Source organism: Dasypus novemcinctus, chromosome 26, assembly GCF_030445035.2.
Source record: "Dasypus novemcinctus isolate mDasNov1 chromosome 26, mDasNov1.1.hap2, whole genome shotgun sequence".
Taxonomy (NCBI): Eukaryota; Metazoa; Chordata; class Mammalia; order Cingulata; family Dasypodidae; genus Dasypus; species Dasypus novemcinctus.
In genome coordinates this window covers 10,021,370-10,049,340 of record NC_080698.1, presented here as the reverse complement: position 1 = coordinate 10,049,340, position 27,971 = coordinate 10,021,370, and the positions used below count along the sequence as shown (strand labels likewise).

The 27,971-nt window shown below is 46.3% G+C and overlaps 3 protein-coding genes across 6 annotated transcripts in view; 2 read left to right on the top strand and 1 right to left on the bottom strand.

The window, feature by feature from the left end:
- QRICH1 (glutamine rich 1) overlaps positions 1 to 21,014 on the top strand; it is a 48,713-nt gene extending 27,699 nt beyond the window's left edge. For all 3 annotated transcript variants that reach the window (XM_004451911.5, XM_004451912.4, XM_004451913.4), the window contains 8 exons: positions 4,852 to 5,883; positions 13,176 to 13,353; positions 13,908 to 14,062; positions 14,935 to 15,049; positions 17,800 to 17,908; positions 18,261 to 18,412; positions 18,767 to 18,857; positions 20,043 to 21,014. In XM_004451911.5, the coding sequence (XP_004451968.1) occupies positions 4,852 to 5,883; positions 13,176 to 13,353; positions 13,908 to 14,062; positions 14,935 to 15,049; positions 17,800 to 17,908; positions 18,261 to 18,412; positions 18,767 to 18,857; positions 20,043 to 20,235 (2,025 nt within the window). In that variant the 3' untranslated portion in view covers positions 20,236 to 21,014. The remainder of the gene's footprint in view (positions 1 to 4,851; positions 5,884 to 13,175; positions 13,354 to 13,907; positions 14,063 to 14,934; positions 15,050 to 17,799; positions 17,909 to 18,260; positions 18,413 to 18,766; positions 18,858 to 20,042) is intronic.
- A 270-nt stretch (positions 21,015 to 21,284) lies between these two features.
- IMPDH2 (inosine monophosphate dehydrogenase 2) lies at positions 21,285 to 26,180 on the top strand. Of its 2 annotated transcripts, XM_004451914.5 has the most exons (15): positions 21,312 to 21,496; positions 21,948 to 21,996; positions 22,210 to 22,311; positions 22,417 to 22,491; positions 22,810 to 23,016; positions 23,513 to 23,600; positions 23,685 to 23,884; positions 23,966 to 24,056; positions 24,153 to 24,248; positions 24,528 to 24,599; positions 25,237 to 25,380; positions 25,466 to 25,610; positions 25,697 to 25,840; positions 25,921 to 26,004; positions 26,110 to 26,180. In XM_004451914.5, exons 1-15 carry the CDS (start codon positions 21,399 to 21,401, stop codon positions 26,129 to 26,131), a joined length of 1,617 nt encoding a protein of 538 aa, XP_004451971.1. In that variant the 5' UTR covers positions 21,312 to 21,398; the 3' UTR covers positions 26,132 to 26,180. The 2 variants fall into 2 exon arrangements, with proteins under 2 accessions (XP_004451972.1, XP_004451971.1); XM_004451915.5 differs by lacking the exon at positions 24,528 to 24,599 and having other exon boundaries at positions 21,285 to 21,496.
- Positions 26,181 to 26,488: 308 nt separating this feature from the next.
- On the bottom strand, positions 26,489 to 27,717 carry NDUFAF3 (NADH:ubiquinone oxidoreductase complex assembly factor 3). Its single transcript, XM_023586937.3, has 5 exons — positions 27,517 to 27,717; positions 27,238 to 27,430; positions 27,013 to 27,079; positions 26,801 to 26,901; positions 26,489 to 26,722 (listed from the first exon to the last, which is right to left on the bottom strand). Exons 1-5 carry the CDS (start codon positions 27,591 to 27,593, stop codon positions 26,606 to 26,608), a joined length of 555 nt encoding a protein of 184 aa, XP_023442705.1. The 5' UTR covers positions 27,594 to 27,717; the 3' UTR covers positions 26,489 to 26,605.
- Positions 27,718 to 27,971: the final 254 nt, after the last annotated feature.

Genomic DNA, 27,971 nt, shown 5'->3' with positions numbered 1-27,971 from the left:
ATCTTTAAATTTTCTAGTTTTAATTTTATTACAGTAAGTATTAATAGATAATAACCCATGTCAACAAAAGCTCTGTGGAGTCTTCAATGATTTTTAAGATTTTAAGACCTACGAGCTTGAAAATTGCCATTCTACAGTAATTGGTTTGCATAGTTTCCTTTGTGTCCATGGTGTAAGTCACTGGTTCTCTAAACTTAAATTTGCATTATAGTTACTTGGAAGACTTGTTAAAACACACATGCTGGGCCTAGCCTCCAGAGTTTCTGCTTCAGTAGGACCTGAGAATTTGTGTTTCTAAGTACCTGGGTGTTTTAGTTTGCTAAGGCTGCCAGTGTAAAATACTAGAAATGAGTTGGCTTTTTAAAAAAGATTTATTTATCTCTTCCCACCCCCTCGTTGCTTTGTACTTGCTGTGTCTGTTCATCTTCCATGTTTCTTTAGGAGACACCAGGAACTGAACCTGAGACTGCCAATGATTTGGGAGCTAGAAAACTGTTAAATGTGAAATTAGGGGAGTAATTCATCAGAAGGATCAGCTGCTGGATCTTAGACTACTTCCATGTAGCAAGGCAAAGTGTTGCTGTTCATCTGGGTCTCTGCCTTCTCCTCCAGGCAGCTTTCTCAAGCTCAGCTGCAGGCAGTCAAGCCATAGCAGGGCTCTTCCCTTTAGCTTTGAACTGCTCTGTGGACCTAGCCTCTAGGGGTTTCTCTCAGCCTCTTGGGCTTCTTTGTCTTTCTGTGACTGCAGGTGATCCTGGAGACCTTTGTCTCATGGCAGGGTAAAAATGGGAGTTCTCTTTCTCTGTGTATGTTTCTGCTTTCCATTCTCAATTTATGTAAGACCCTAGCAAGAGGGTGGAGACACAATCTGTGTCACGCCTTACTGACATAGTCCAGTCAAAGGCCTCTAAAGGGATTTAATAAAAAATGATCTAATGGGAAGTGTACTTGGTCCACTGGATAGGGCATCCGCCTACCACATGGGAGGTCCTTGGTTCAGATCCCTGGCCTCCTTGACGTGTGGAGCTGGCCCATATGCAGTGCTGATGCACGCGAGGAGTGCGATGCCATGCAGGGGTGTCCCCCACGTAGGGAAGCCCCATGCGCAAGGAATGCGCCCCGTAGAGAGAGTCGCCCAGCACAAAAGAAAGTGTAGCCTACCCAGGAATGGCGCCGCGCACACGGAGAGCTGACACAGCAGGGTGACGCAACAAAAAGAAACACAGATTCCCGATGCCGCTGATAAGGATAGAAGCAGTCATAGAACACACAGTGAATGTACACAGCAGACAGTGGGGGGGTGGGGGGAGAAAAAACTTACCTAATCAGTGATCCCTAACTGAATTTAATGCAATCAAAGGGCCCACAGGGAATGGATTAATTCAAAGAACATAATCTTTTCTGGGATTCACAAAACTTCAAACCGTCACATTGGGTGATACTCAGTCTGCACCTGGGAACCTTTTTAAAATTACTGGTATAAAGAAATATTGCTTTACTCCATGGAGACTATAGGAAAGAAAACCAAAGTGTTGAGTACCTACTATATTGTTTTATGTTCACCATATTGTAGGGAAGATAGACATTCTACCCCTTTTTGTCCTATCTGAGGAAGCTGTGGTTTAGAGATTAAATAATTTGCTCATGGACTCACACCAGGAATATTATAGCTTTAAATTCAGATTCAAGTCTGTGATCTCAAGGCCTGTGCTCTTTATACAACAACCTCCTTGGTTATATGTGTTTTTAATAATGACTTTATTGAGTTTTTAAAGTGTGCAATTCATGTAAGTGTATTTGCAGTTGTACAACCATCACCACAATTTTACAACCTTTCTATTACTCCCAAAACAAGGTCCATATCCTCTTGCCATTACCTGTAGTCCTCTCCCCTGATTTCCTGCAGCCCTAGGCAACTACTAGTCTACTTTCTGTCTCTAGATTTGCCTATTTTGGACATTTCATATAAATGGGATTATACAGTTTGTGGTCTTTTGTAACTAACCTTTTTTACTTAGCATAATGTTTTCAAGGTTCATTTGTGTTGTAGTATGTATCAGTACGTCATTTCTTTTTATTGCTAAGTAATATTCCATTGTATGGATATGCCACATTTTATTTATCCACTCAGCAGTTGATGGGCATTTGGGTTGTTTCACTTTTTTGTTCCTATGAACATATATTCAGGTTTATGTGTGGATATATGTTTTCATCTCTCTTGGTGTATAGCTAGGAGTGGAATTGCTGGGTCATTTGGTAACTCTTATGTTCAGTCTTTTTTTTTTTTTAAGATTCATTTATTTTGTATTTATTTCTCTCCCTTCCGCCCCACACTTGTCTGCTCTATCCATTCGCTGTGTGTTCCCGTGTCCGCTTCTATTGTCAGCAGCACGGGAATCTGTTTCTCTTTTTGTTGCGTCATCTTGCTGTGTCAGCTCTGTGTGCGGCGCCATTCTTGGGCAGGCTGCACTTTATTTCGTGCTGGGCGGCTCTCCTTATGGGGTGCACTCCTTGCACATGGGGCTCCCCTATGCGGGGGACACCCCTGTGTGGCATGGCACTCCTTGCGCACATCAGCAGTGCGCGTGGGCCAGCTCCACATGGGTCAAGGAGGTCCTGGGTTTGAACCGCAGACCTTCCGTATGGTAGGTGGACGCTTTATCCATTGAGCCAAGGCCGCTTCCCATGTTTAGCCTTTTGAGGATTTGTGAGGTTGTCTCCTAAAACGACATTTTCCATTCCTACAGTTTATGAGGGCTCCAGTTTCTCTATATCTTTCTTTTTTTTTTTTTTTTTTTTAAGATTTATTTTTATTTATTTAATTCCCCTCCTCCCCCGGTTGTCTGTTTTCTGTGTCTTTTTGCTGCGTCTTGTTTCTTTGTCCGCTTCTGTTGTCGTCAGCGGCACGGGAAGTGTGGGCGGCGCCATTCCTCGGCAGGCTGCTCCCTCCTTCGCGCTGGGCGGCTCTCCTTACGGGGTGCACTCCTTGCGCGTGGGGTTCCCCTACGCGGGGGACACCCCTGTGTGGCACGGCACTCCTTGCGCGCATCAGCACTGCGCATGGGCCAGCTCCACACGGGTCAAGGAGGCCCGGGGCTTGAACCGCGGACCTCCCATGTGGTAGACGGACGCCCTAACCACTGGGCCAAAGTCCGTTTCCCTATATCTTTCTTAATACTTGTTATTACCTGGTTTTTTGATTATAGCTATCCTAGTAGGTATGAAGTGGTATCTTGTGGTTTTGGTTTGCATTTCTCTGAGGCTAATGATGTTGAGCTACTTTTCATGTGCTTCTTGGCCATTTGTAATTATTTCATTAGAGAAATGCATAGCAATATCCTTTTTCCTTTTTTAGTTGAGTTATTTGTCTTTATTTTCTAATTAGTTTTTTGAGGTACCACAGCCAGGGATGGAACCCTTGGACCTTGTATGTGGGAAGCTGGCGTTCAACCACTGAGCCACATTGGCCCCCCTGAGTTGTGTTTTTTTTTTTAGGAGGCTTCTGGGACCAAACCTGGGATCTCTTATGTGGGAAGCAGGTGCTCAACCACTTGAGCCATATCTGCTCCCAATTTTTGAGTAGTAAGAGTTTTTTATATATTTTAGAACCAAGTCCCTTATAGATATGTGATTTTCTCCCATTCTGTGCATTGTCTTTTCACTTTCTGCTGATGTCCATCAAAGTATAAAAGCTTTTAATTTTGATGAAGTCCAATGTGTCTTTTTTTGTTGCTTGTGCTTTTTGTGTCATATCTAAGAAACTGTTGCCTATCCGAAGGTCATGAATGTTTACTCCTATATTCTAAGAGAGTTAGAGTTTTAACTCTTATATTTAGGTCTTTGATCCATTTTGAGTTAATTGTTGTGCATGATGTGAGGAAGAGGTCCAACTTCATCCTTTTGTATTTGGATATCCAGTTTTCCTAACACGATCCTCAGTTATCTTTTGTGATGTTATATTCTTCTGTTACTATAGTTCCTTGTCTGCCTTCTTGTTTTCTACCTTCTTAATTCTTATCTGTGGTTAGGGTAATCTAGGTAGGTCTTTCTGAGAGAAAACTTTTTTTTTTTATTGCATATTATGTATAACTACTTGTCAGACAGCTTTGCATGCTGAAGCAGTGGTTATAAGATGTGAGCTGAATTATTTTTAGAAGTGTGTGATCCACGATATAGTAATCTTCCTCAGATTAAATTATCTGCATTCTGTTTTTTTTTTATATATATATGCCTTCCCTATTAAAACAAAGGTTATCTTAAATAAATAGTCTAAAGAATTATGCATCAGTGTCTGCATTTTAGTACCAAAGTTAGAAGTATCTCCTAAGGAGACTTCCAGAGTTTTGTCTTCATAGTGTTTTCCACTAGTTGGTGGTTGATCTCGATTTGGGCAGTTTGGAATTGAAGGCCTGTAGAAGGTACTTGTCTTCCTAAGTTTTACAACAGTAGTCCCAGAATGTTTATAGATATTTATGGATAAAGTTTTTTTGAGCACACACCTAGATAAATATTTAGAAATTATGTACTTACATACTTGTACTATACCAATATGCAAAGCAAAATGGGGACATTTTAAAAGGAGAGTTTAAAAAATGAATGTTCTGATATTTCTTCTTGGTTTCCAGTGGAATCTCTTGTTTGCTCTCTGGGAGGGTATGTGTCACTTTGAATGCAGCATGGTGTTGAAGAATTCCCCATACAGGTTGGGGATTGTGGCTGCCTCAGAAACCTTGGGTATGGCAGTCATTTGTCCTTATTACCTAGGACCCCTACCTGAGATCTCTTTGTCCTCTGGAGGGCTGGGTTCTTAATGCTTCCTGACTCATTCACTGGTGAATCTTGTCACTGCAGGTGCAGGTGCAGGTGCAGCAGTCTCCGCAGCAAGTCTCGGCTCAGCAACTCTCCCCGCAGCTCACCGTTCACCAGCCTACTGAGCAGCCCATCCAGGTCCAGGTGCAGATCCAGGGCCAGGCTCCGCAGTCGGCTGCCCCCTCCATCCAGACCCCGTCTCTGCAGAGCCCCAGCCCCTCGCAACTGCAGGCGGCCCAGATTCAGGTGCAGCACGTGCAGGCGGCCCAGCAGATCCAGGCTGCAGAGATCCCGGAAGAGCACATCCCACATCAGCAGATCCAGGCTCAGCTGGTGGCTGGCCAGTCTCTTGCTGGGGGTCAGCAGATCCAAATCCAGACCGTGGGTGCCCTTTCCCCACCACCGTCTCAGCAGGGCTCACCCCGGGAAGGGGAGCGGCGGGTTGGCACGGCCAGTGTCCTCCAGCCAGTGAAGAAGCGCAAAGTGGACATGCCCATCACTGTGTCCTACGCCATCTCAGGGCAGCCGGTGGCCACCGTGTTGGCCATTCCACAGGGCCAGCAGCAGAGTTACGTTTCTTTGAGGCCAGACTTACTGACAGTAGACAGTGCCCACCTGTACAGTGCCACTGGGACCATTACTAGCCCCACAGGAGAAACCTGGACCATCCCTGTTTACTCTGCCCAGCCCCGGGGGGACCCTCAGCAGCAAAGCATTACTCACATTGCCATTCCCCAGGAAGCCTACAACGCAGTACACGTCAGTGGCTCGCCCACAGCCCTGGCAGCTGTAAAGCTGGAGGATGACAAGGAGAAGATGGTGGGCACCACGTCTGTAGTGAAAAACTCCCATGAAGAGGTAGTGCAGACCCTTGCAAACTCTCTCTTTCCAGCACAGTTCATGAATGGCAACATCCACATTCCAGTGGCTGTGCAGGCCGTGGCAGGCACATACCAGAATACAGCTCAGACTGTCCATATATGGGACCCCCAGCAGCAGCCGCAACAGCAAACACCCCAGGAACAGACGCCACCACCACAGCAGCAGCAGCAGCAGCTCCAGGTTACTTGTTCAGTAAGTGAGACTCCTCTGTAGAGCCACCTGCTCCCTTAGGGCCCAGTGCAATACAAAACTTGCTTGGCAACCTCTGACACCTCTGACTTGTTTATTGTCTTGGTAAGATCTTGCAGTGATACAGTACTTAATATTTTTTAAATGGGGAGAGGAGACTGGAAGCTGCTTTTTCCTTCAAGTGAGGTTGTGCAACAGGCAGGTCTGTCCTGGCACCCGGAGATTAATGAAATGACTGAAAACTGCTTTGGGGCCATTGTTTTGGAAGGAGGCTTTTGGGTTAAGTGCTTCATTAGTCCTTTCTTAGGAAGAGTAAAGTGCAGGTAGAGATGAACTGACACCATAAATGTTATCTGTGTCCTAGGAGCTGCTTCTGTGCAGCTAAACATGATCATTTAGGACAGTGTGGGTGAATTAAAAGACATAGAATACCTACTTCCTGGTGGGTCTTCTAAAAGTGATTACCTTTGAACCCTTTTAATAGGCCATCAAAGCATCAGGACCTCCCAAAAGTGTTTTTGTGTTCCTTGAAAATAGGATTAAACCTCAATTAATTGTTTTCTGTCATGGCGAACTGTTGATTTTTTTTTTTTTAACTTTTAAGTTTTAAATAAATTTAGATTTAATAGAAAAATGTCAAAAATAGAGCTGGTTGAAATTTTAACTTTAAAATTTGGCTCTTCTAATTGTCGATTTTCTTAAGGTTTATCACAGATGTGGATAGATTAATCTTTTAAGGGCCTTAGGAACTTTCCGGTTGTTTGTTTAACAGACCGTTAGAGTGGGCTGTCTGTACGGCCTCTGGTTTCATGGGACTGCTGAAGACAGAGTGCCTCAGAGGGTAGGGGCTCCTGGGAATGTATGTGAGAGAGTTGGCACAAACAAGGCAGTGTTAGGGACCTCACTCAGAAACTCAAGCCATAAATGATTAGTTAAGAAAGGCTGATGAAGTGGTTTCATAGAGGCAATAGCTTATAATCTTGGGTGACTGAATTTGTTAAGGACTGCTATCTATCTGTCAGGCCCTCATCCCCCAGTAGCTTAGAGTCTACTTGTAGGAGTATAAACTTAAAATTTCTGCTCCTTTGAATTACAAGGCAGCACAATCAGGTATGACATTGTGTGCTACACTTACACACAGACAAACTGTGGGAAATCAGAAATCATTCTATCATCTATTTTTCTTTTCTTCCTTTTTTTCTTCTCTTTCCTTTTGAAGGATTGAACCAAGGATCATGTACATGCAAAACAGGAGCCCAATCACTGAGCTACACCCGCTCCCCCAGAAATCATTCTAAAAAGTTTGTGGGAAAAGTGGGATTTGAACTTTCCTTATACTTTAGGTTGACTAAAACTGTTCCAGGGAGATAGAGCAACATAAATATAGAAGGGTCATGGCCAAGGACAGCATGAATGGGGGACTGTGCGAGAGTAGCTAATATGAGTTAGTGTGGGGTGGGTGAGGAGTTGTCCCAAAGTGAAGAGTTGAGCTTGATATGACCTGTGGTAGAAAATCTTTCCAGAATCCTAAAAGTCGCGATAAGAGCAATCAAGTAGGTGTATAAAACTGATTATGTGTAAGAAAGACCAGCTCGGAGACCGGTAATGAGATTCCATGCTCAACATTTGTTCACCTAGGGTGGAGCTCATCACGCTTCCCCGCAGCTCTCTTGGGTCTTGATGGTCCAATACCAAGTCAGGTCTTTTTGAGTGTTCGTTGTTCTGCATCTGTAATTTGCACATCTGGACCGTCCAGCTGGAGAAGATTCTTTTTGGAGACATTTCATTGGGCCCATGTTCCTCAGAGGCTGTCTCCTTTGGGAATGTCTTTCAGGGAGTTCTGTCGAGTAATGTTACCAGAATAAGAAAAATTAAGACAAGGCCCAATTATGAGGTAAAGATGAACTTGTACATTTATATAACAAATATTCCCCTCCCCTCCTTTACAGCTCTGTGCCCAAGAAGAGAGATGAATGTGACAGTCTCTGCCCTTGGAGCACTCATAGCCTATGGGGAAGATAGTTGTGTGTACCCCTAGAGAGATCTCATGTTAAAGTGTTATGTGCCTTCACCAGGCATGGATTGGGGAGAGCCACATCCTTTGTAAAAGCTCCCATTTCTACTGTCTTTAAAATCAAATTTATCAGAAAACTTCCCTCCCTTGACTTTGCATCCATCTCCAGCTCTTGCCCCATTTCTCTGTGCGTCTTTATTCTCAGAGCTTTCAAAAGCAGTATCTGCATAAACTGGCTACACCTGCTGTCCAATTTTCTCTTCAACTCACAACTGAGTTTGCCCTTGTCAAGATCAGCAGTCACCTCCCTTTGGCCAGATCCCACACGCACATCTGTTTTCATCTCCATAGCAACATGCATTATATCAGACCACACCTCCTTTCTTGAAACCCTTTTCCCTGGGTTTCCATGTTATTTCACTCTCCTGTTTTTCCTTCTCCCACACTTTTCTTCCTCCTCAAGAGCCTTTCCTTTATCTGAACCTAAGATATTGATGTTCCTCAGGGCTCAGTACTGGCCCTCTTTTCTTTCAAGGGATTTCTGTCAGTTGCCATAGTTTTCAGCATTCTCTAGGTGGCTGCTGCTGCTGCAGATGATAATCACTGATACTATCTGCCAGGTACTGTGCTTAGTGATTTACATACATTTACTCATTTAATTCTCACACCTTATGAGGCATGTACTAATATAATATCTCCATTTTAGAAATAAGGAAATTGAGGCACAGGTTAAATGGCATGACCAAAATCACCATTATTAAGTAGTAGACTTGAGATTCAACTCCGGACAGGCTGACTGTGGACTTAACCACTGTGTTTTACTCACTCCCAGACGTATACCTCCAGACCATGTGTTAACTTTTAAGATCCTTCTCATACATTCCACTGCCTACTTATCATCTACGTGGGTTTATGGAAGACATTTCAGCTCTTCATTAGCACTACTCTTCCACTCTTCAAAAACTTCCCCATCTCAGAATGTGGCCCCACCATCCATCCAGTTGCAGGCATCCTTGTCTGCTTTCCTTCACTCCTCACAGCCATTTATTTCATCAGCAAGTAACGCTGGTCCTACCATCAACATCTCAAAATCTCATATCATCTCCCCTGCCACCACCCCAATCCAGGTCACTAGCATTTGCTTCCACCTTACCTTTCAATCCATTCTCTGTAAGTCAACAAGAATAATCATCTTAAAATGTAAGATTATGTCATTTCCTAGTTTAAAACTCTCCAAGGCCTCCCATTACATACAGGGAAAACTACATGCTACAGTGTACAAGGCCCTTCCTCAAGAGTTTTCAGCTGGGTGGTATGCCTCCACCTACATAGCCCCACCTACCAATAGACATTTGGAAATGTTTGAAGGAAATTTTGGTTCTCATGATGCTTTAGGGGTATTATTGATGTTTAGTGGGTAGAGGCCCACAGCAAAGGGGGGCCTGCCTTAAAAGCCAGTTCAGAAGTACTGCCCCACATGCACTGGTCCCTGTCCACTTGATCATTCAGACTTCTGGATTTCCAGCTTGGGTAGATGGGGTTGCCATTGTACAAAGTAGGGAGAGAACCCTGGGGAGAACAGTTCTGGGTGAGGAAGGTAATTACTTCTCTCTGGAGATGTTGGTTTGGGTGGCTCTGAGACTTTCAGTTGAGAGATGTATAGGGGAGTTGTAGCTTAGAGGCAAGGAGTGGGCAGTCATTTCCACAAAGATGGAAATTGAAAACCTGAAAGTTGGTGAGACTTGCCAGGGAGATTGTGTAGTTGAAATGAGTAGTGAGTCTAGACTGGAGCTCCAGGATTGACCAACATTTAAGGCAAGAATAGGCAAAGTAAACCAAGACAAAAGGGAGCCACCAGATAGCCTGGAATGTCCCAGCTGAGCAAGCTGGAGTCCAAAGGGAAGGGAGTTGTGAGTGGCATTTTTGGATGTGTCACAGAGATCCAGCAAGTTAGGGCCAAAGCACCCATTGAAATATATTTCAGATACCTTTGTCTGAGGGCTACCAGCAGGAATACCCAAGAAGAGATTGCTCATTTCTGGGACAGCCAGAATGGTGATCAGAGTCCTGAATATGTAGCAAGTCAAAAAGAAAGGGCAAGAGGACAGAGATGTGATTTTGATCAGGGCAGTAACTGGTGGTGAACCTTTTAGTGAAATGGAGTGGGAGAAAGGTGTGTTGCAGAATGAGTTGAGAAAGTGATTATGATTAGGGTAAAGGGAGGCTTGCCCCTGGGCACAGTGAGAGTAGAGAGGGTTTCTGCATGGCTTACTCTTGGTCTTTGGGTGCTATCTTCATCAACTGGTCCTAAGTTTACCTGCCTTCCTGGCCTACACTAGGTGTCTGAGAAGGGATGGTTGGGAGCTATCAGAACCATTTTGGAGTAATGGTTTTCTTTTAATGACACCTCGAATATCCAGTGGAGTCAAAGACAAAGACTGTCTCCAAGGTTTTCTGGCACTTTGCTACAGATTGAATCAGTTGTTTGCCCCAGACCATGACTTAATGCATTTATGCATTCCTGAGCCTAACAGAGAGCTTTGTACACATTTGTTGGAATGAATAAGAGAAACTAAGGCTTTTGCATGATTTAAATTGATTTCTCATTGTTTCTCAGCATCCTTGAGAGACCACAGTCTTTGAAGACATGTGATAACTCAGTTTTCTCCCTTTAAAACCAGAGCCCTACCTAAGGAAATGGAAAATCCTAACCTTGGGGTTTTAATATTTAAGGGTATAATGACCTTGTTAGACTCTTTTAAAAGATTACATGGTAAGTTACCTATTTATACAAATGCTCTTTGAAAGTTTGTATTAGTTGCATTCATTGCTAGCCTGGGTAACTATGCCTTCTGTGTGGAGTTTTAGGAGGAGGGAGGGCTGCTTTTGTCAGATGTGGAGAATTAAAGCTAGTTTACTGAGCATCAGATGTATACTTTGGTGCGAACCCACCTGACCCTCTCTTTCCCCAGCCCACCCAATGGTAGAATAACAGTGTGGGCCTTAGTTTATATAAAGGTGAGATTATTTCTTCCTATTTCTGCCTACTCAGGTTTTGCAACACCTTTATTTCCTGCCTCTTTATATAAAACCCTGTGCCAGGGGTACAAGCATATCTCAGAGATAATGTAGGTTTGGTTCCAGACTATAGCAATAAAGCTAGTCACAAAAAATTTGTTTTCCCAGTGCATATAAAAGTTATATTTACACTATACTGTATCTATTAAGTGTGCAATGGCATCATTATGTTTGATAAAAACAATGTACATACCTTAATTAAAACGTGACATAGAGACATGAAGTGAGCACATGCTATTGGAAAAATGGTGCTGACAGACTTGCCTGATGCAGGGTTGGCACAAATCTTCAGTTTGTTAAAAAACACAATATCTGCAAAGTGCAATGAAGTGGAGTGCAATACAATGAGGTATGTCTGTATTCTCTTTGGAAGAAAAGGAGCATAAAGTCATTCACATGTTCATTGGTCTTTTATTATAGTTTGGTAGAGGGGAAATTAGGTTTATTTATATGGTTATCTTTGTACTTAATCTGTGTTTATTTTTACTTTGCCATCTATACATACATACATACATAGACATTCATATTACTTTAGATTTTTCCATTATATAAACAACTCTGCGTAAACCGTTTTTTTCTTTAAGGAGCTACCTCATACATATGAAGCAGGCACTCAATCGCTGTGCTACACCCGCTCCTCCGCATAAAACAATGCACAAAATATACACTATTTTCAGGTGGTTTCCTTAGGATATATAGACTTCCAGATTTATTACGTCAAAGCATAAAAACATTTTCTTGAGTCTTGATACATAATGCCAAAAATAGTGGTATTGCTACTAAATCTCCCTGTTTAATAATGCATCATATCCAGCCTAATAGGATCATTATCATTAATTAAAAGAAAATTTTGTGCATCATGTATAAATTATTTTGCTTTCAGTTTGAACAATTTTGACATTACTTAGCTCCTTGTCTAAGGAAGGGAGGTTTGGTCCTTGCATTGAGAATTGTTGAAGAAAGTTTGTGCAAAGATCATAGACTAGTATGTGAGGCCCATGAACATGCACGTCTGTTTTAATGTCTGTTGAGCCCTTTTGGGATTGTGATTGAGGCTCAGGAGCATTCTCTGCCTTTTTGTCTGAGCATGGCTCAGTTGTCATCCTATCAAAGATGGAGCTACTCTTTGGATATAGGAAGCTAGAACCACAGTGACTCCTGTCTTTAGAAAATAGATTATGTCCTTACAAGCCAGAGCAGTATTTTTTCAGAAGGAACATGGGAGGAAAAATAGAACTTTATATCTGCAGGAGTTGTAAAGATACCCCTCAAGTCTTACCCTCTCATTTTATAAGGAGAGGTTGGAAGACAAACTTGAACATTTCTTTCTCTAAACCATGGTTCTCTAATTATGGTGGGACATTAGTATCACCTGGGGAGCTGTTAAAACTACTAATGCTAAGGCCCCACCCTCAACTAAATAAATCAGAATCTCTAGGGATAAGGCCCAGGCCTAGGTAAGTTTAAGAATCTCTGCTACTTGAAGCATGTAGACCAGCAGCCTCGGCATTACTGAGAACTTGTTAAAAATGGAGAATCCAGGAGTGGATGCAGCTCAAGCACCTGAACTTCCGCTTCCCAGATAGGAAGTCCCAGGTTCGGTTCTGGTGCCTCCTGAAAAAAAAAAAACAGTGAGCAAAACAAATGTAAAAACCAACTCAGGGAAGCTGATGTGGCTCTGTGGTTGAGCGCCAGCTTCCCACATACAAGGTCCTGGGTTCAATTTCCAGCCCCCGGTACCTGAAGAAAAAAAAAAGAAGCAGAATCTCAGGTTCTACCCCTACCTTTTGAATCAGAATCTATTCTTTAATAAAATCCTCAAGTGATTGGCTTGCACATTAAAGTTTAAGAAACTATGCTTTGGAATTGTATTTCTCAATGATGAACATTAGAATTCTCTTTTTACTTGGGAAGGTTTTAAAAAGACTGATACCTGGACCTTGGGGTGAGCCTGGCTATTGGTATCTTTAAATGAGAGATTCTAAAGGGCATCCAGGGTAGGAAGTACTGCACTAGCTCAGTCATTCTGCCTTGCTGTCCTGGCGGGGAGGAGTAGAATTCCAGAACTTCTTGAAAGTAGGACAATAAGGAAAAGAGACGTTTTCTTTAATGACGTGAAATAGAAGCAGACATTTTTCTGGTAGTTTTGTAGAGGGGCCTAATGCAAAACAGAACTGACATATTTTGATGATTTCTCTCTCAGGCGCAAACTGTCCAAGTTGCTGAAGTTGAACCACAGTCACAGCCACAGCCTTCCCCAGAACTTTTGCTTCCAAATTCACTGAAGCCAGAAGAAGGACTTGAAGTATGGAAAAACTGGGCCCAGACCAAGAACGCAGAGCTAGAGAAGGATGCTCAAAACAGATTGGCACCCATTGGGAGTGAGTGTTTGGGATAGAAAGGAGTAAGAACTCTACCTCAAATGCAGTAGGAGGATAAATGGCAGGAAAGTGATGCCCTCTGCTTGTGGACTAGGGAGTACCACCTGAAATAGGATGCTGAGTTTAAAACAAGCAACAGGCAAGTTTGAGCCTGTGCAGATGAACAAGATTTGTGGGGTTTGCCCAAGACCTAAATTTTTGTACAGAGTTGACTTAGCAGACCTGGGCAGAGCAGCTTCTAGGAGGAGATGGAAACCCAGTGAATGTGCCTAAGGCCCTTCTTTCTGGTATCAGACTCCTGTACACACTTAAATTACAGAAGGCGGTTCTCTTTTTCTCTTTGGCCCTAATAATAATTTTTGGTATGTGTGAGGTAGCAGGATTATGGAAAGGAAACTCTTGGGCATGTGGGATTACTGCTATAGTAGGCCAGCTCTAATCATAGATGCATTTGACCACTTTTGTTCCAGTATTCTGACAGTCAGTGTCTGCTCTGAGCCTTCCTCCCTGACTGCTGCCACGACTCCCATTCACCTTTGGGGTTTGTGTTGCAGGACGCCAGTTGCTGCGATTCCAGGAAGATCTCATCTCTTCTGCTGTGGCGGAGTTGAATTACGGACTCTGTCTCATGACACGAGAAGCTCGGAATGGTGAAGGTGAACCCTATGATCCAGATGTACTCTACTACATTTTCCTGTGTATTCAAAAGGTAGGAAATAGGTTTTCACATGAATGTCTTTGAGCTTTAGGGTTTACTGTTTGTCAAGTTAGTAAAGTGACAAGTAAATGGTGAAGTTAAGGAAGGTTTTCTTTCAATTATGTAATAAGTTTTAAAATGCACTATTTTTATTGCAGAAGACCTTCATGTTCACTTTAGAATATAAGAATATTCATCACCCATGATCCTACCACCTAGAGAAATTTTTGTTCTTTCAGCCTTTTTTTTTAAATCCACAAACCATTTATGTAACACTTTGCTTTTCTGTAAAATAAATATATGGTTTTCATAAAAGTAATTAATCCAAAATAAAGTTTGGTGCCGACATACAACTTTGCTTTTCATTGTTCCCTGCATTAACATAAAATAATTATTTGAAGCCTTCCAGTTCATTCCTCTCTCTTCCCTGCCCTAAGCTAAGCAAACACAGGGCACCATATGAATTACTTTACATGCTGCTCTCCCCAGTTCTGGAAGCTAGGCACAGCCATTATTTCCATGTACAGATAAGGAAGCTGAGCCCCAGAAGTTAAAAGACTCACATGTTGTTTAACTTACACCATTGCTAGTAATGAGACTGAGAGCCATGCTACAAGACACTGCCTTACCTTTGCATAATAGCAGTCACAAAATCCACCTCATTGACTCAACTCTCAGGGTGTTGTGAGAATCAGATCACATGATCTGGAGTGTACTATGAAAGTGTCACATGCTGAACACTTACCCTGGTATCTTGGTTTGTGTAGTGGGGAATGGATCAGGAGAGGTGGTGGTAGTGGCAGAATGTGTGTATTTTCCCTGACTGTCTTATTCTAGAGATTATCAGCAACTTCAACAACTTTTATTGATTGTTTTTCTTTTAGTATCTTTTTGAAAATGGACGGGTAGATGACATTTTCTCTGATCTTTATTATGTTCGATTCACGGAGTGGCTACATGAAGTTCTGAAGGATGTACAGCCCCGGGTTACTCCACTTGGTAAGAGTCTCCCTTTTTGGATGTCTTTCCCATCTGGGTTTTAAAAAGATCGACTGCTTCTGTGGCTGGGTATGATATAACATGTGGGTGAGGGGGCTCTAAATACCAGGCAGCAGCATCGGCCCTTTTGCTTTTTGACCTAATGAGGAAGTGGATGCGCAGCTTACCAGACAGAGAACCTGGCTGACCTGGTGTGGCAAAGACACACTGACCTGCAGAACTAATGGGATACTTACTGTCTTCATAAAATTAAAGATTATTGATTAAACAGTTAATTTTTGAGTATCTTTTGTGTGCTAGGTAGTATATTATTCCAGGTGCTAGAGAATATAATAAAGCAGTGAACAAACTGAATCTTAAAACATTAAGGCAGCAAGACAGTATCTAACTAATGGGATTAATTAAAAATTAAGTATGTGTTTGAAGAGCAAAGTACAAGTGAATGGAAAGTGACATTATGAGAGAGACCTAAGGGCCTGTCATCAGGATAGAGACCTGAGTGAGTAAGTCACTTTTTATATGTTTCGCAAATTTTCAAGTCATTTTATGGATATGCAAAGTTTACTTTTATAACCTTTTTATTAGGGAAATTTCAGACATACAAACTAGACAGAATAGGTTAATCCCCATGTAACCATCGCTCTGACAGATCTTTTCATCTATACCACCACCTACTTCTCTCCATATTATTTTGGGGCAAATAACAAGACATTTTATCAATAAATATTTCAATATGAATTATTGAATTATTTATATAACCATAATGTCATTTTCATGCTTAAAGAAAATAAGTGGTAATTCCACATCTCCATCAACTGTATGGCCTTTATTTGAATTTCTAATTGTCTCATAAATGTCATTTTAAAAAATCTGATCTATGTATCTTTTAAAAATAAATAAAAATTTTTAAAAATCTGAGGGAAGTGGGTATAGCTCTGTGGTTGAGCACCTGCTTCTCATGTACAAGGTTCCAGGTTTGATCCCTAGTACCTCCTAAAAAAAAACCTGAATCAAACAGCAAATAAGGTTTACATATTGAAATTGACTGATATGTCTCTTAATATTTAGTTTTAATCTTTAATTTCCCCCTCTGTTTAATTTCCCCCTTGTAATTTATTTATGGAAGAAAATGGCCTTTTAAATTGTTACAGATCAGGTTGTGCTGATTGCCTCCCCACTGTGGATTTTACATGTTTTCTGTCTACTATATTTATAGTTAATTGATACTTGCATATAAAGGCTTGATTGATTCAGGGATGTTTTGGAGTCTTTTTGGAGGGGGGCAAGGTTACTTCACAATGTCTTGATCCATTAATTCATTAAGGGTTACAAAACAGTAGTATTTAAATGTTATTATGTCTTCATTTATCAGCTGGAATACGAAGGGAAACTCCCTTGATAACTCTTTGGATTCCCAGCAGTACAGATTTAGAAGATGCCAGATGAGGGCTTGTTTCTTTTCCTTCTTTATCAGTTTTTACAGTAATAAGTTGGTTTACTAATCTTCTCTGGTGATAAACAATTAGTTTTTTTGTTTGTTTGTTTGTGTTAGATCATTGTGAACTCAAGAATTTAAACATATTTGGTGTGTTCCAATCCACCATAGTTACCTTTACAGAGGCACAATTGTCCCATCTTTGGCCATTTGGGACCTCTTAAAATTAGCTCCTGAGTTCTAGTATTCTTTGATAACTTCCTCGATTTCTTGTTTGACGAGATGTTCCAAGCTCATCTTGGACTTTTCCTGTACCAAATGTGGAATTGGCCGGGAACCTGGTTCCTTTTAGTAGGAAAGTGATAGTTCAGTACCACACTCTGGGTGCTAGGAGTGCTGCTTATTACTGGGTTGGTTATTGTTTCTAGGCTTTTCAGTGGGTAGAACTAGAAAATATTTTTAGGTAGGAAATACAAAATTTTGAAGCTTGCAATTAAGAGTCAGAACTATAAGGCTTTTATATAACATCTCTATATTTCATTTCTCCCTCACCAGGAGTTCTGATTCTCAGGCATGAGAATTCCCTTTTTCACTTGTGTTGTTGAGAGGTAGAGAAGTGATATTAGGGAGGACAGGAGGCAGAGTGCCCCAGAGACAGTGGAACATTCCCAGGTGTGTCTAAGATTGTCCTTAGGAGCTGGCCTTTGCTAAGGAAGGCTGTCTTCTTTTCACTTGTCCTATGTCAGATAAGTCTGAGAGCAGGGAAACTTGCCCATTGCCACTGGCCAAAGGCTGGACAAGAGTAGAGTCAGAGATTCCCTAAAGAGATGGAAGTGACCTAGTGGAGGGAAACAGGAGCATGCATACCAGTTCTTTGAGCTCAAGACAACTTTGAAAATATGATAAAAACTCTGTACCCTCTCTTCAGAGAAATGCCTATATACATAGAGATTGGCTTATAGTTTTAGGTGTTTCACTCCCCCTGTAGATCATTCTTTTGCCCCATATTATACTTGGATTAAAGGAAGAGTTATTGTTAGGTAGGAGCATTTCTTCAGGATAGTGGTTGTCAAAGTGTGGGCCCTAGAACAACAACATTAGTGTCCCCTGGGAACTTGTTAGAAATGCACGTTCTCAACTCCCACCCTGGAAATGTGGGTGGGGGCCCAGCCCATCTTTGTTTAAACAAGCTTTCCAGATGATTTTGCTATGCCCTAGAGAGACTTCCATCATTTGACTGGGGCTCTTTTGTGGTCCTTGTGCCTTATACCGCCTAGCCTGCCACCCTCTTGTAGCAATTCTCTCTTCCTCCTAGGCTATGTCCTGCCCAGCCATGTGACTGAGGAGATGCTGTGGGAGTGTAAGCAGCTCGGTGCTCATTCCCCCTCCACTCTGCTGACCACCCTCATGTTCTTTAACACCAAGTAAGTGTTCTGTGGGCTCCTAGCCATTGCTGAGGTTTGCGCAGTGAAGAGGGTGGACCCTACCCAGGAGGACTTCTGAATTCCTCTGACACACATTTGAGAGCCTTTGGGGTTACTGAAAGCCCCCAGCCCCATTTGGCTGCATCTTATTCGGTGACCAGTCAGGCAAACAGCCTTGTCAGACCCCTACCATCAGCTCTGATGTTGCTCTCCACCGAATATGTGCTTGGCTGTGCCTGCCCAAATCCTGGGACTTTAGGCACTGGCTCCTCTGAAGCACTGCTGGGTGGAGGGTAAGTCATGGTCTTCTCCCGGCACCCTTCCCTCTGCCTTGCTTTCACTTGCGGTCCAGGTACTTCCTGTTGAAGACAGTGGACCAGCACATGAAGCTGGCCTTTTCCAAGGTCTTGCGGCAGACAAAGAAAAACCCTTCAAATCCCAAGGATAAAAGCACGAGTATCCGGTACTTGAAGGCGCTTGGAATACATCAGACTGGCCAGAAAGGTAGGGGAAATAGAAGGAATGGCAGAAACAGATGCAGCTGCCCTTGTTCCTGGGAGACTAGTGATCAATGTGAAAGTTGGGGCTTGCTGGATGGTAATACGCCATTCCCTACAACCCAGCCAAGACCTTCAGACTTTTCTCCTAAAAGTAGAGAAACCCCCTTGTCAAGTCATTGGATTCCCAGCAGTACATACAAACAACTGTGCTGGCCTCCACTCACTCCTGCATGTGTGTGTGCATGTGTGCAGGGCCCAGCATTTCCTAGTTCGGGTGACTGGGAGCCTAACTTTTCTGTTGTATGCTAAGATAAGCTGATGCCATGTCTGTTGTGGTGGTGGGGGGTGTGTTTTATAGTTACAGATGACATGTATGCAGAACAGACAGAAAACCCGGAGAATCCACTGAGGTGTCCCATCAAGCTCTACGATTTCTACCTCTTTAAATGGTGAGGTGGCTGCATTTTCCTAGCCTTGACCTTTTGTTTCTTCCACCCTCTTTCTAAAGGAGACTCCATTATTTGGCTTTTGCACCCTCTTGCCCCTGCAGTTTGGCCTGTTTCCTTCACAGCAATGTCAGAATGACCTTTCTAGGTTGTAGGTTTTACCATGTCACAGTTAGATTAAAATCTTCACTGGTTTGCCATTACTCTACATGGAAAGACAGTAATTCTTATGGCCAACAAGGTCCTTTGTGTATTCCCTTTTGCTAACCTCATGTCCATGTAGCTCCTTGGTTCTCTGTCCACCTGACTTCTCTCCATTTCAGGAAACTGTGCTCCCCTCTCTCAAGGCTTTTTGGCTCAGAACATTTTCCCTATTGGGCAAGTCCCTGCTGCCCCTTTGACAAGTTAGCACCTATCCATCCCTCTTTATTCATTCATTCATTCATTCATTCCTCTACTCACTTTAAACACAACTTTACCGGGGGTACATTTCCAGATTTCTTAGCTGTTCCCTTGGACTAGATCAGTTCTCTGGTTATTTCTTCTGTAGCACTGTTTGCCATTTTGTGTGTATTTGTGTAACTGTTTAATTGCTATCTGTTTTCCCTGTAATCTGTAGACTCTATGATTATAGACTGTTTGTCTTGTTCATGCTGTAATGTCAGTACCTAGTGCAGGTTGGCACATAGTAGCCTTTTAATAAATCTTGGATGGATTAACTGTAGATGATGGAGTGTGCTAAGTACTTAAGAGAAGGGTAGTTGGGAGGAGCTTAGCCCAAGAAAGGGTCCTGGAATTTTATCTGAACTTAGAAGGAAGTTAAGGTCCCTCAGGTGGAATTGAGGACTATTAATGGATTGAGTAATGGAAACAGCATAAGCAAATATTGGAGATGGGTTTCTGTGCAGTGAGGTTGGTGCTGAATGTGATAAGGCTGGGCCCAAGTAGATAAGATAGGCTGGCTCATTAGAGGGGTGGATCACAGCCTGTCATTGGCATTTACAGTAGCCTCAATGGAGGTCCTGGAGGGTGATGGATTTTGGCTGCAAGGAATTTGATAGCTATGCCACACTCTCCAGAGCTGGTGCCTTTCCAACTTTTGCAGACCGTTAATGCCCAAGAAGTTCAGGATGGGGGAGGGTAGAGGTTGTGGTGATATTGCTTAGCTTTTACCAATGTGTTCTTCAGTCCGCAGAGTGTGAAAGGCCGGAATGACACCTTTTACCTGACACCCGAACCGGTGGTGGCCCCCAACAGCCCAATCTGGTACTCCGTCCAGCCTATCAGCAGAGAGCAGATGGGACAGATGCTGACCCGAATCCTGGTGATACGAGAAATTCAGGAGGCCATTGCTGTGGCCAGTGCAAGTACCATGCACTGAGACACCTCAGCCATGGTGCAGGGGAGACCAGCCAGGAAAAACTGGACAAACTTTCACACTAAAGAAGAGGCCTCCATTCTTTCTCTCTTTTTTTTTTCCCTGTTTTTTTTTTTTTTTTTTTTTTAATTGGTGTAGTTATGAAGCCTTTCTGGCTGCTTCTGTCTAAAATGTAAAAGGAAACTTTGCCCCCTGTGTATTTTCATAAGCTGTGGCAGACTCCTCAGCCCATGGGGCTTGGGGTTTCCTGATAGCCAGATGCCCTGGAGAGTTCTAGCTGGCTATTTTGGTTTTGGTTTTGGTCTGGGGCCATGGGAAGGAGTCTGGACTGTTTGTTAGGAGAAGTGTGGCCCCTTCCCTTCCTCTAGAAAGATGGAATTAATGATGAATGGACCCTCCAGGGAATCTCTCCAGCTACCCTCCATCGTGGACTGGCAGACCTCGCTGACCATAAGGAGCCACGTTCTTTTCTTTCTTCATGCTCAGACATAAATTTAGCATCTTAATGGAAGGAACATGAGAACTTCAATTATGATTTATTAAAGACAATTTCTATTACACCCTCTTTGAAACAAGTGACATTTTAGATGTTAAAGTAAAAACTTTACCATGCCATTTTTTTTTTTTGGCCTAACATTGAGAGGCCTTAAACCTGAGGCTCCTGTGCCTGATGGAAAATTCTTGTAACATACACTTGTGTATCATATAAAGATACCACTCTGTTTCTCTTTATGTATTCTTACTCTAGTTGTTTATTAAGAATGACAAGCACGTCTTTTCAACATGCTAGTGAACAATGCCTCTTTATTTGGGGAGGAGCCTGACGGGACAGTGGCAGCCAAGCCGCACCTATTAATATACCGGATACTGCGTGAATGGGCCAAAGTCCTGCCCTGGCGCGGGTCGCCTTAGTAGGGAGCCAAACCTTTCCTGGCTCCACAGCGCGGGATCTCAGGGCCACCTACAGGCCGGGCTGTGCGCAGGCGCCCGCTCGCTGTCGCTGGCTCCGCCCCTCCCGCAAGGTTGTAGCCTATCACGCCTGCGCGTGTTGCGACCTGACGTCAGCAGCGGCGCCGTAACGTTCGGCGGGTTTATATTGGCGCGGCTCAGGCGTATGCAGTCTCTGCGACGCGGTGTTAGACACGCGGCGGCGCCCAGCGCTGGCCATGGCCGACTATCTGATAAGCGGAGGCACGTCCTACGTGCCCGACGACGGACTCACGGCACAGCAGCTCTTCAACTGCGGGGATGGTCTCACCTACAAGTGCGGGCCTAGCGGGTTCACCTGGGCAAGGAAAGGGGTGGTGCCCTCGGCGAGGAGGCCGTTTGGGGGCTTCCTTGTAACTGCTTTGTGCGCCGCCTTGGGGGACAGGTTCCGGGAATTCCTCACCCATCTTGCGGGCTTAGTTTGACAGGTCTGGCGTGGGCTGGGGTGGGAGATGGGGGCAGCATCCTGGCAGTGCTTGGGATAGGTTAGAAGCTGGCATACGGAGTTGTGCCAAGGCAGCCCGGCGCGCTGATGACAGCTCGGTGGCAGAGAAGGGCCCCACGGCCTCATCTCCATCTTGTGCTCTGTCTTCCCTGTGACACTGGTTAGGTCAGTGCCAGTGACACTTCCAGCCCAGATGCCTATGGATATGAGCTATGGGGATGTATTCTCAGGCTGCTCTAAGCCTGAGTCCTCCCCCAATTAGCACTCACCCCCTCCCCTACAGCGACTTTCTCATTCTTCCTGGGTACATCGACTTCACTGCAGACCAGGTGGTAAGTATCACAGGGGATTGGGTCCCAGGTACCAAATTGGGGGAAGGTACTTCTCTATCCCTTGGTCTCTAAGCTATCTCACCAGATTGGGCTTGGGGGTAGATTCCTTAGGATTGTTTTACTGGTTTGTGTGCAGGTCATGGCAGGGGTGGGGGGATAGTACAACTTAGTAAATGAGGTGCTTTCCCATACTAGTAGAACTTGTCTCCTCAGGACCTGACCTCTGCACTCACCAAGAAGATCACTCTAAAGACCCCACTGGTTTCCTCACCCATGGACACCGTCACTGAGGCGGGCATGGCTATAGCAATGGCGGTAAGTCCCACTGTTGGGCTGGCAGAAGCTGGACTCCGTCTCCCTTTTCCAAGACTATAGTTATGTTTCTTCATTTGTGATTTTTCTTGTTTGTTCATTTTGCAGCTTACAGGTGGTATTGGCTTCATCCATCACAACTGTACACCTGAATTCCAGGCCAATGAAGTTCGGAAAGTGAAGGTCAGAAAGAGGATGATTCTGGCCAAGAGCTCTAGGAATTGTACCAAGGTGGAATGGGGTGGGGGGATTATCTGCTCCTGATCTAGGACCCTTAATTCCGGCTCATGGGATTCAATTCCTGAGAAGAGCCTGAGACCCAGCATCTTCAGGCAGCAGAAGAGGCCAGGTAGCCAGTGCCTGCAGCCTACCCATGTCTCCTGTCCCTGAGCTCTGGGAAGGGTTATTGTGATATTAGCCTGTGGCACTGCTGAGGAGGACACAGATCCCAGACTCTAGACACAGTGCTTAAAGAAAGCAATTTTTTATCATCTTTTCCAGAAATATGAGCAGGGATTCATCACAGACCCTGTGGTCCTCAGCCCCAAAGATCGTGTACGGGATGTGTTTGAGGCCAAGGCCCGGCATGGTTTCTGCGGGATCCCGATCACTGACACAGGCCGGATGGGGAGCCGCCTGGTGGGCATCATCTCCTCACGGGACATTGATTTTCTCAAGGAGGAGGAACACGACCGATTTTTGGAAGAGGTAGGTGTCACCAATAGTACTCAGCCAAGCTCTGGCTGTCATGGCCAAAAACGAGGAGGCCTGTGTTGGCTGAATGGTGTCTCCGAGGGCCTCTGCTGTCCAGGAGTGATACATGCGCAGCCAGGTTTCTGTCTTTTCATAGACTTCCTGCGTCCCTTCTCTATTAGTGGCTCCCAAGCTGTCCAAACACTGGCCTGCCCACATGCTGTGTTTGCCATCCTCAGTGTGGGGGAATCATTTCAGAACCAGCTTCAGTCTTCCTCTTCTAATTGTCATGACGTTGCTCCTCTGTTGCCCTTTTTCCACATTGTAGCAAGCAACTCCTCACATCATACTATCCTTTAAACTCTGTTCTTAGTTCTCACTAGACTCTGCTGCAGGGACTGTTAGGTTTCCTTGAGGAGGGTGGTTTGGAGCTTGTGGGTGAACATGGTGATCTTTGAGTAAGGACAGGGTCTTTTGGAGGGGCATTTCTCACAGCTCCCTTTCCTCCCAGATCATGACTAAGCGAGATGACCTGGTGGTGGCTCCTGCAGGCATCACGTTGAAGGAAGCAAATGAAATTCTACAGCGAAGCAAGAAGGGTGAGCAAGCTCTGGAGGTGGGAAAGTCCCCTGGAGGTGAGAAAAGAGCCCAGGGCCCTGACTCATGTCCTGCCCTGCCCCTAGGAAAGTTGCCCATCGTTAATGAAGACGACGAGCTGGTGGCCATTATTGCCCGGACAGACCTGAAGAAGAACCGGGATTACCCACTGGCCTCCAAAGATGCCAAGAAACAGCTCCTGTGTGGAGCAGCCATCGGCACACATGAGGACGACAAGTACCGGCTTGACTTGCTGGCCCAGGCTGGTGTGGATGTGGTGGTTCTGGTGAGCTTCGGCAGGGGCATGGTCAGGTAGCAGGGATAGCTGCCATGTTGAAGTCTTACTGGGACTTTCTTTCTGTCCCAGGACTCTTCCCAGGGCAACTCCATCTTCCAGATCAACATGATCAAATACATCAAAGAGAAGTATTCCAGTCTCCAGGTCATTGGGGGCAATGGTGAGGCAAGATTAGGTGCTAAAGGACATGTGTGAGTAAGGAGACTGGGTTCCTGTCTGGACTTTCTTCTGAACTATTCTCTCTGCCTCTGTACAGTGGTGACAGCTGCTCAGGCAAAGAACCTCATTGACGCAGGTGTGGATGCCCTGCGGGTTGGCATGGGCAGTGGCTCCATCTGCATCACCCAGGAAGGTAAGAAGATGCTTTATCAGGTTTCCTGAAGGACCCTGACTATAGCAGGGCCCTTAGCCCCACCCACCCTGGGGCTGAGTGCTCTTTGGAACTGCACTAAGTTCCCCAATAGGAGTAGCCCTGGAGGGCAAACAGGCCCTTTGGATTGGTGATACGTGCTGGAAGCAAGACCAGCTCTCGTCATCCCTCACCAGCTACCCATCCTGTTCCCTGCCTAGCCTGGCCTCCTCGCTCCTGCTCTGTGCCCTCTCTAAACTCTGGTCTGTTTGTTTTATTTAGTGGCTCCCAAGATCCCTCCAGACATAAAGTCCCACAGCCCCAAATGCCCTTCTACTGTCACGGGCTGCTATAGTAAGTCTGGCCCGGCCCACTGACCCGGCCCAGCTGTCCACTGCCCGGCTGCTTGGTTGACTGTAGCTGTAGCTCCGGGGTTTGTGGTGCTGATGGGTGGGCAGGGCAGACGTATGGACAGACCATGGTTTCCAGGGCTGCTCAAGAACAGTCCTCTGCTCTTTCTGGGACAACTGTAGGGCAGGACCTCCTTCCCCAGGCAAACCCTCTCTGCCCACATTTCCTCCAGGAGGCATGCTCAAGGACCACCTCTTGAGCCCGCTTTCCCTTCCACACGACCACCGCCTTGTTCTTGCCTGAGCTGCCCACTATGCAGGGAGGGGCTGGGCCTGGCTCAGTGCCTATGGGAACTAACTGCACGGTGTCTCCTGCACCACCTGATACCAGCTGGGTGGGGGCTTTCCCAGCTGCTAAGACTGCATGTGCCTGAGGCTGCCTTGGGCCCTGCACACACAGGGGTAAATGGAGGCTAGCACAGTTATATTGTTCAAGGCAGATAGGGCAGCAGCCATCCCAGACACATCTCTTCCTCAGCCAGGTTGCAGTCTTGGCATAGGTGTAGTTAAGCGTTCGTGAGTGCAATATGTGGCTAGGCCCTGTGCCCGTCCCCCCAGTCTGCTTCTTGGTCTCTTTACAGTGCTCGCCTGTGGGCGGCCCCAGGCAACAGCTGTGTACAAGGTATCAGAGTATGCACGGCGCTTTGGTGTTCCTGTCATCGCTGATGGGGGAATCCAAAATGTGGGCCATATTGCCAAAGCCTTAGCCCTTGGGGCCTCCACAGGTAAGGACCAGTACCCCTAGAGCCTGGCAGGACCTCTTCTGCAGTGCTGTTCAGGCTCTGCCCCAAGCACCGATTCTGTCCACAGTCATGATGGGCTCCCTCCTGGCTGCTACTACCGAGGCCCCTGGCGAGTACTTCTTCTCTGATGGGATCCGGCTGAAGAAATACCGTGGTATGGGTTCTCTTGACGCCATGGACAAGCATCTCAGCAGCCAGAACCGTTACTTTAGGTGGGACAGGCAGGACAATTACCCCCACCCTCTCTGCACTGCCAACCTCATCCTTGCTGTGACCTTGCCCATGCTTCTCTTTGCAGTGAAGCTGACAAAATTAAGGTGGCCCAGGGAGTGTCTGGGGCTGTGCAGGACAAAGGCTCCATCCACAAGTTTGTCCCTTACCTGATTGCTGGTATTCAGCACTCTTGCCAAGACATTGGTGCCAAGAGTTTGACCCAAGTCCGGTGAGCTAGGGATCTGGGGCATGGGTAGAGAGGCTGGTCCAGGACCAGCTATCATATCTGACATTGGCTCCTCTCTTCAGAGCCATGATGTACTCTGGGGAGCTCAAATTTGAGAAGAGAACATCCTCAGCTCAGGTGGAAGGTGGTGTCCACAGCCTCCACTCGTAAGTCACCAGTTTCCCCTCTCCCCATCCTGTCCTCCTGGTGGTGGCCTCTGTCAGGCCTCTTTCTTCCTGCCCTTACCTTACAACGGGTCCTTCTACCTGCAGGTATGAGAAACGGCTTTTCTGAAAAGGGATCCAGCATTCCCCCTTGGTTTTTCAATAAAAGTTTGAAAACAGTCATGCCTGGTCTTTGAGGTCAGCAGGCAGAGTGGGGCTCTGCAGCTGCTGTCACCACAGATGCACACAAACACCACCCTTCTCCAGGGAGTGCTTCAGGTTGTTAAGTAAGGGAACTCCCCCAGCTTTGATAAGCCCTGGCTCCCTAAGAGGGGTCAAGGAACAGTCCCCATAGTCCTAGACTGGCATCCACAGAGCTTCCTGCTATCCCAGAGCTTGACAAAAAGTGACCCCTTGGCTTTTTCATAACTCCCACCAGAGTCCACTGACGCATTAGTCCCTTATCAGCAATACACCAAATACAAAATTGGCGAGGCTAATAAATTATTAATAGCCTGAAAGAGCAAGACATGGGCAGGAGAAATGGTGAAAGGGTGGGAACCTCTGCACCCCTGTACAGGCAGGCAGGTCAGTTTCCAGTGGTTCACTCTGCATCTTGAGCCAGAGATGTGAGAGCAGCCCCTCCTGGAGGAGGGATGAGAGCAGCTCCTGTCACTCGGCCTTCATGACACAGGAAGTTGAAAGTAGCACAGGCATTGGGCTGCAAAGAAAAGTCCAGCGTCACCTGGCCTGGGCCAAGCCTGAGCTCCCCACGGCGTTCCCCAGCCCCTGGCCTCACCGTGTCCTGCACTTCCACAGCGATGCCCCGCTGCCTCATGGCTAGCAGTATCTCGGGCTGCAGTCGCTCCGTTCGGTCTCCAGTGCCCACCACAACAATCTCTAAGGAGGGGTGGGCGTAGTGAGGCTACAGGAATTCTGTTGGGAGGCTGGGGTAAGGATGGCGTTCTGGGGCTCAGGGACCCTCAGCCCTGCCTTCCCCACCCCCTATACCTATCCGAGGCTCCAGCATCCAGAAGAGAGAGAGACTCTCTTCAGTGATGTCCTGGTGTGATCCTACCTGTATGGGGAGGAGAGGAGGTCGGCTCAACACAACCAACAAATCCCCAAGCTCCTCCCCTGCTCGCCACAGGGAAACGCCAAGTGTGCCAGGAAGTGAAGCAGGGGACGGGCCTGTGACTATGGGCCTCGGTTTCCCCATTACGGGGCAAGGCTCACGTTCCACTGCACCACCGACTGCGGGAGCAGCGCGCAGGGCCCTATCACGCGGTCTCCGTTGACCGTGAACCCGCGGCTATTGTAGCTGTCGATGTACATGGCGTGCGGGGACTCGCGCTGCAGCAGCGAGATGCGCGTCCGCTGGTACAGCTCGTCATCTGCCGGCGTGAGCCGATGCCCACGCCGGGGCGCCCTGCGGAAAGAGGCGGTCAGGGCCGCGGGCGCCAGGCTCTTCGAACCTGGGGCGGGGGAAGGGCAGGGGCGCGGGGCCCAGCTCACCGCTGTAGTTCGGCGGGCGGCAGGCGCAGGCCGGGGCGCGCTCGGGACAGGCCGCGGAACACGGCGGCGACGGCCATGGCGGCGCGGCAGGGAGCGAGGCCGCCGCCGGGTCGGCGGGGTCGACACGGAGCCCGGCCCAGCGCAGCCACAGCTCCCCCTGCGGCCCGGAGGGCGCCGCGCAGCTCCGCCGGCCCTGGCGCGGGGAGCGAAGGGCGGGCAGGGCCATCTGTTCCGGGTGGGCGCCCCCGGCCCCCGGCGCGGCTCAGGTGTCAGCACCTGCCGTGCGCCCCACCCCGGGCCCCGCCGGCCGTCTCGGGGGAGTGGGGCAGCTGGCGGCGTCGCCCGCGTCACAGCCGTGCCCGGGCCGCCCTCGCCGCCTGGACCCCCGGGGCTCATCTATTAAGCGGGGCTCCGGAGGCTCGGGGCGGGGCGAGCGCGCACCTGGTCGCATCCCG

Bases quoted from the DNA above. Each gene is read 5' to 3' on its own strand.
- IMPDH2 (XM_004451914.5), top strand. From the start codon at position 21,399: ATGGCCGACTATCTGATAAGCGGAGGCACGTCCTACGTGCCCGACGAC. The intron at 21,497-21,947 runs GTGCGGGCCTAG...CCTCCCCTACAG, and splicing joins GGGGATGGTCTCACCTACAA to CGACTTTCTCATTCTTCCTG. The intron at 21,997-22,209 runs GTAAGTATCACA...TTGTCTCCTCAG, and splicing joins ACTTCACTGCAGACCAGGTG to GACCTGACCTCTGCACTCAC.
- NDUFAF3 (XM_023586937.3), bottom strand. From the start codon at position 27,593: ATGGCCGTCGCCGCCGTGTTCCGCGGCCTGTCCCGAGCGCGCCCCGGC. The intron at 27,080-27,237 runs GTGAGCCTTGCC...CTCCCCATACAG, and splicing joins AGTCGGTGGTGCAGTGGAAC to GTAGGATCACACCAGGACAT. The intron at 26,723-26,800 runs GTGAGGCCAGGG...TTTTCTTTGCAG, and splicing joins CTGTGGAAGTGCAGGACACG to CCCAATGCCTGTGCTACTTT.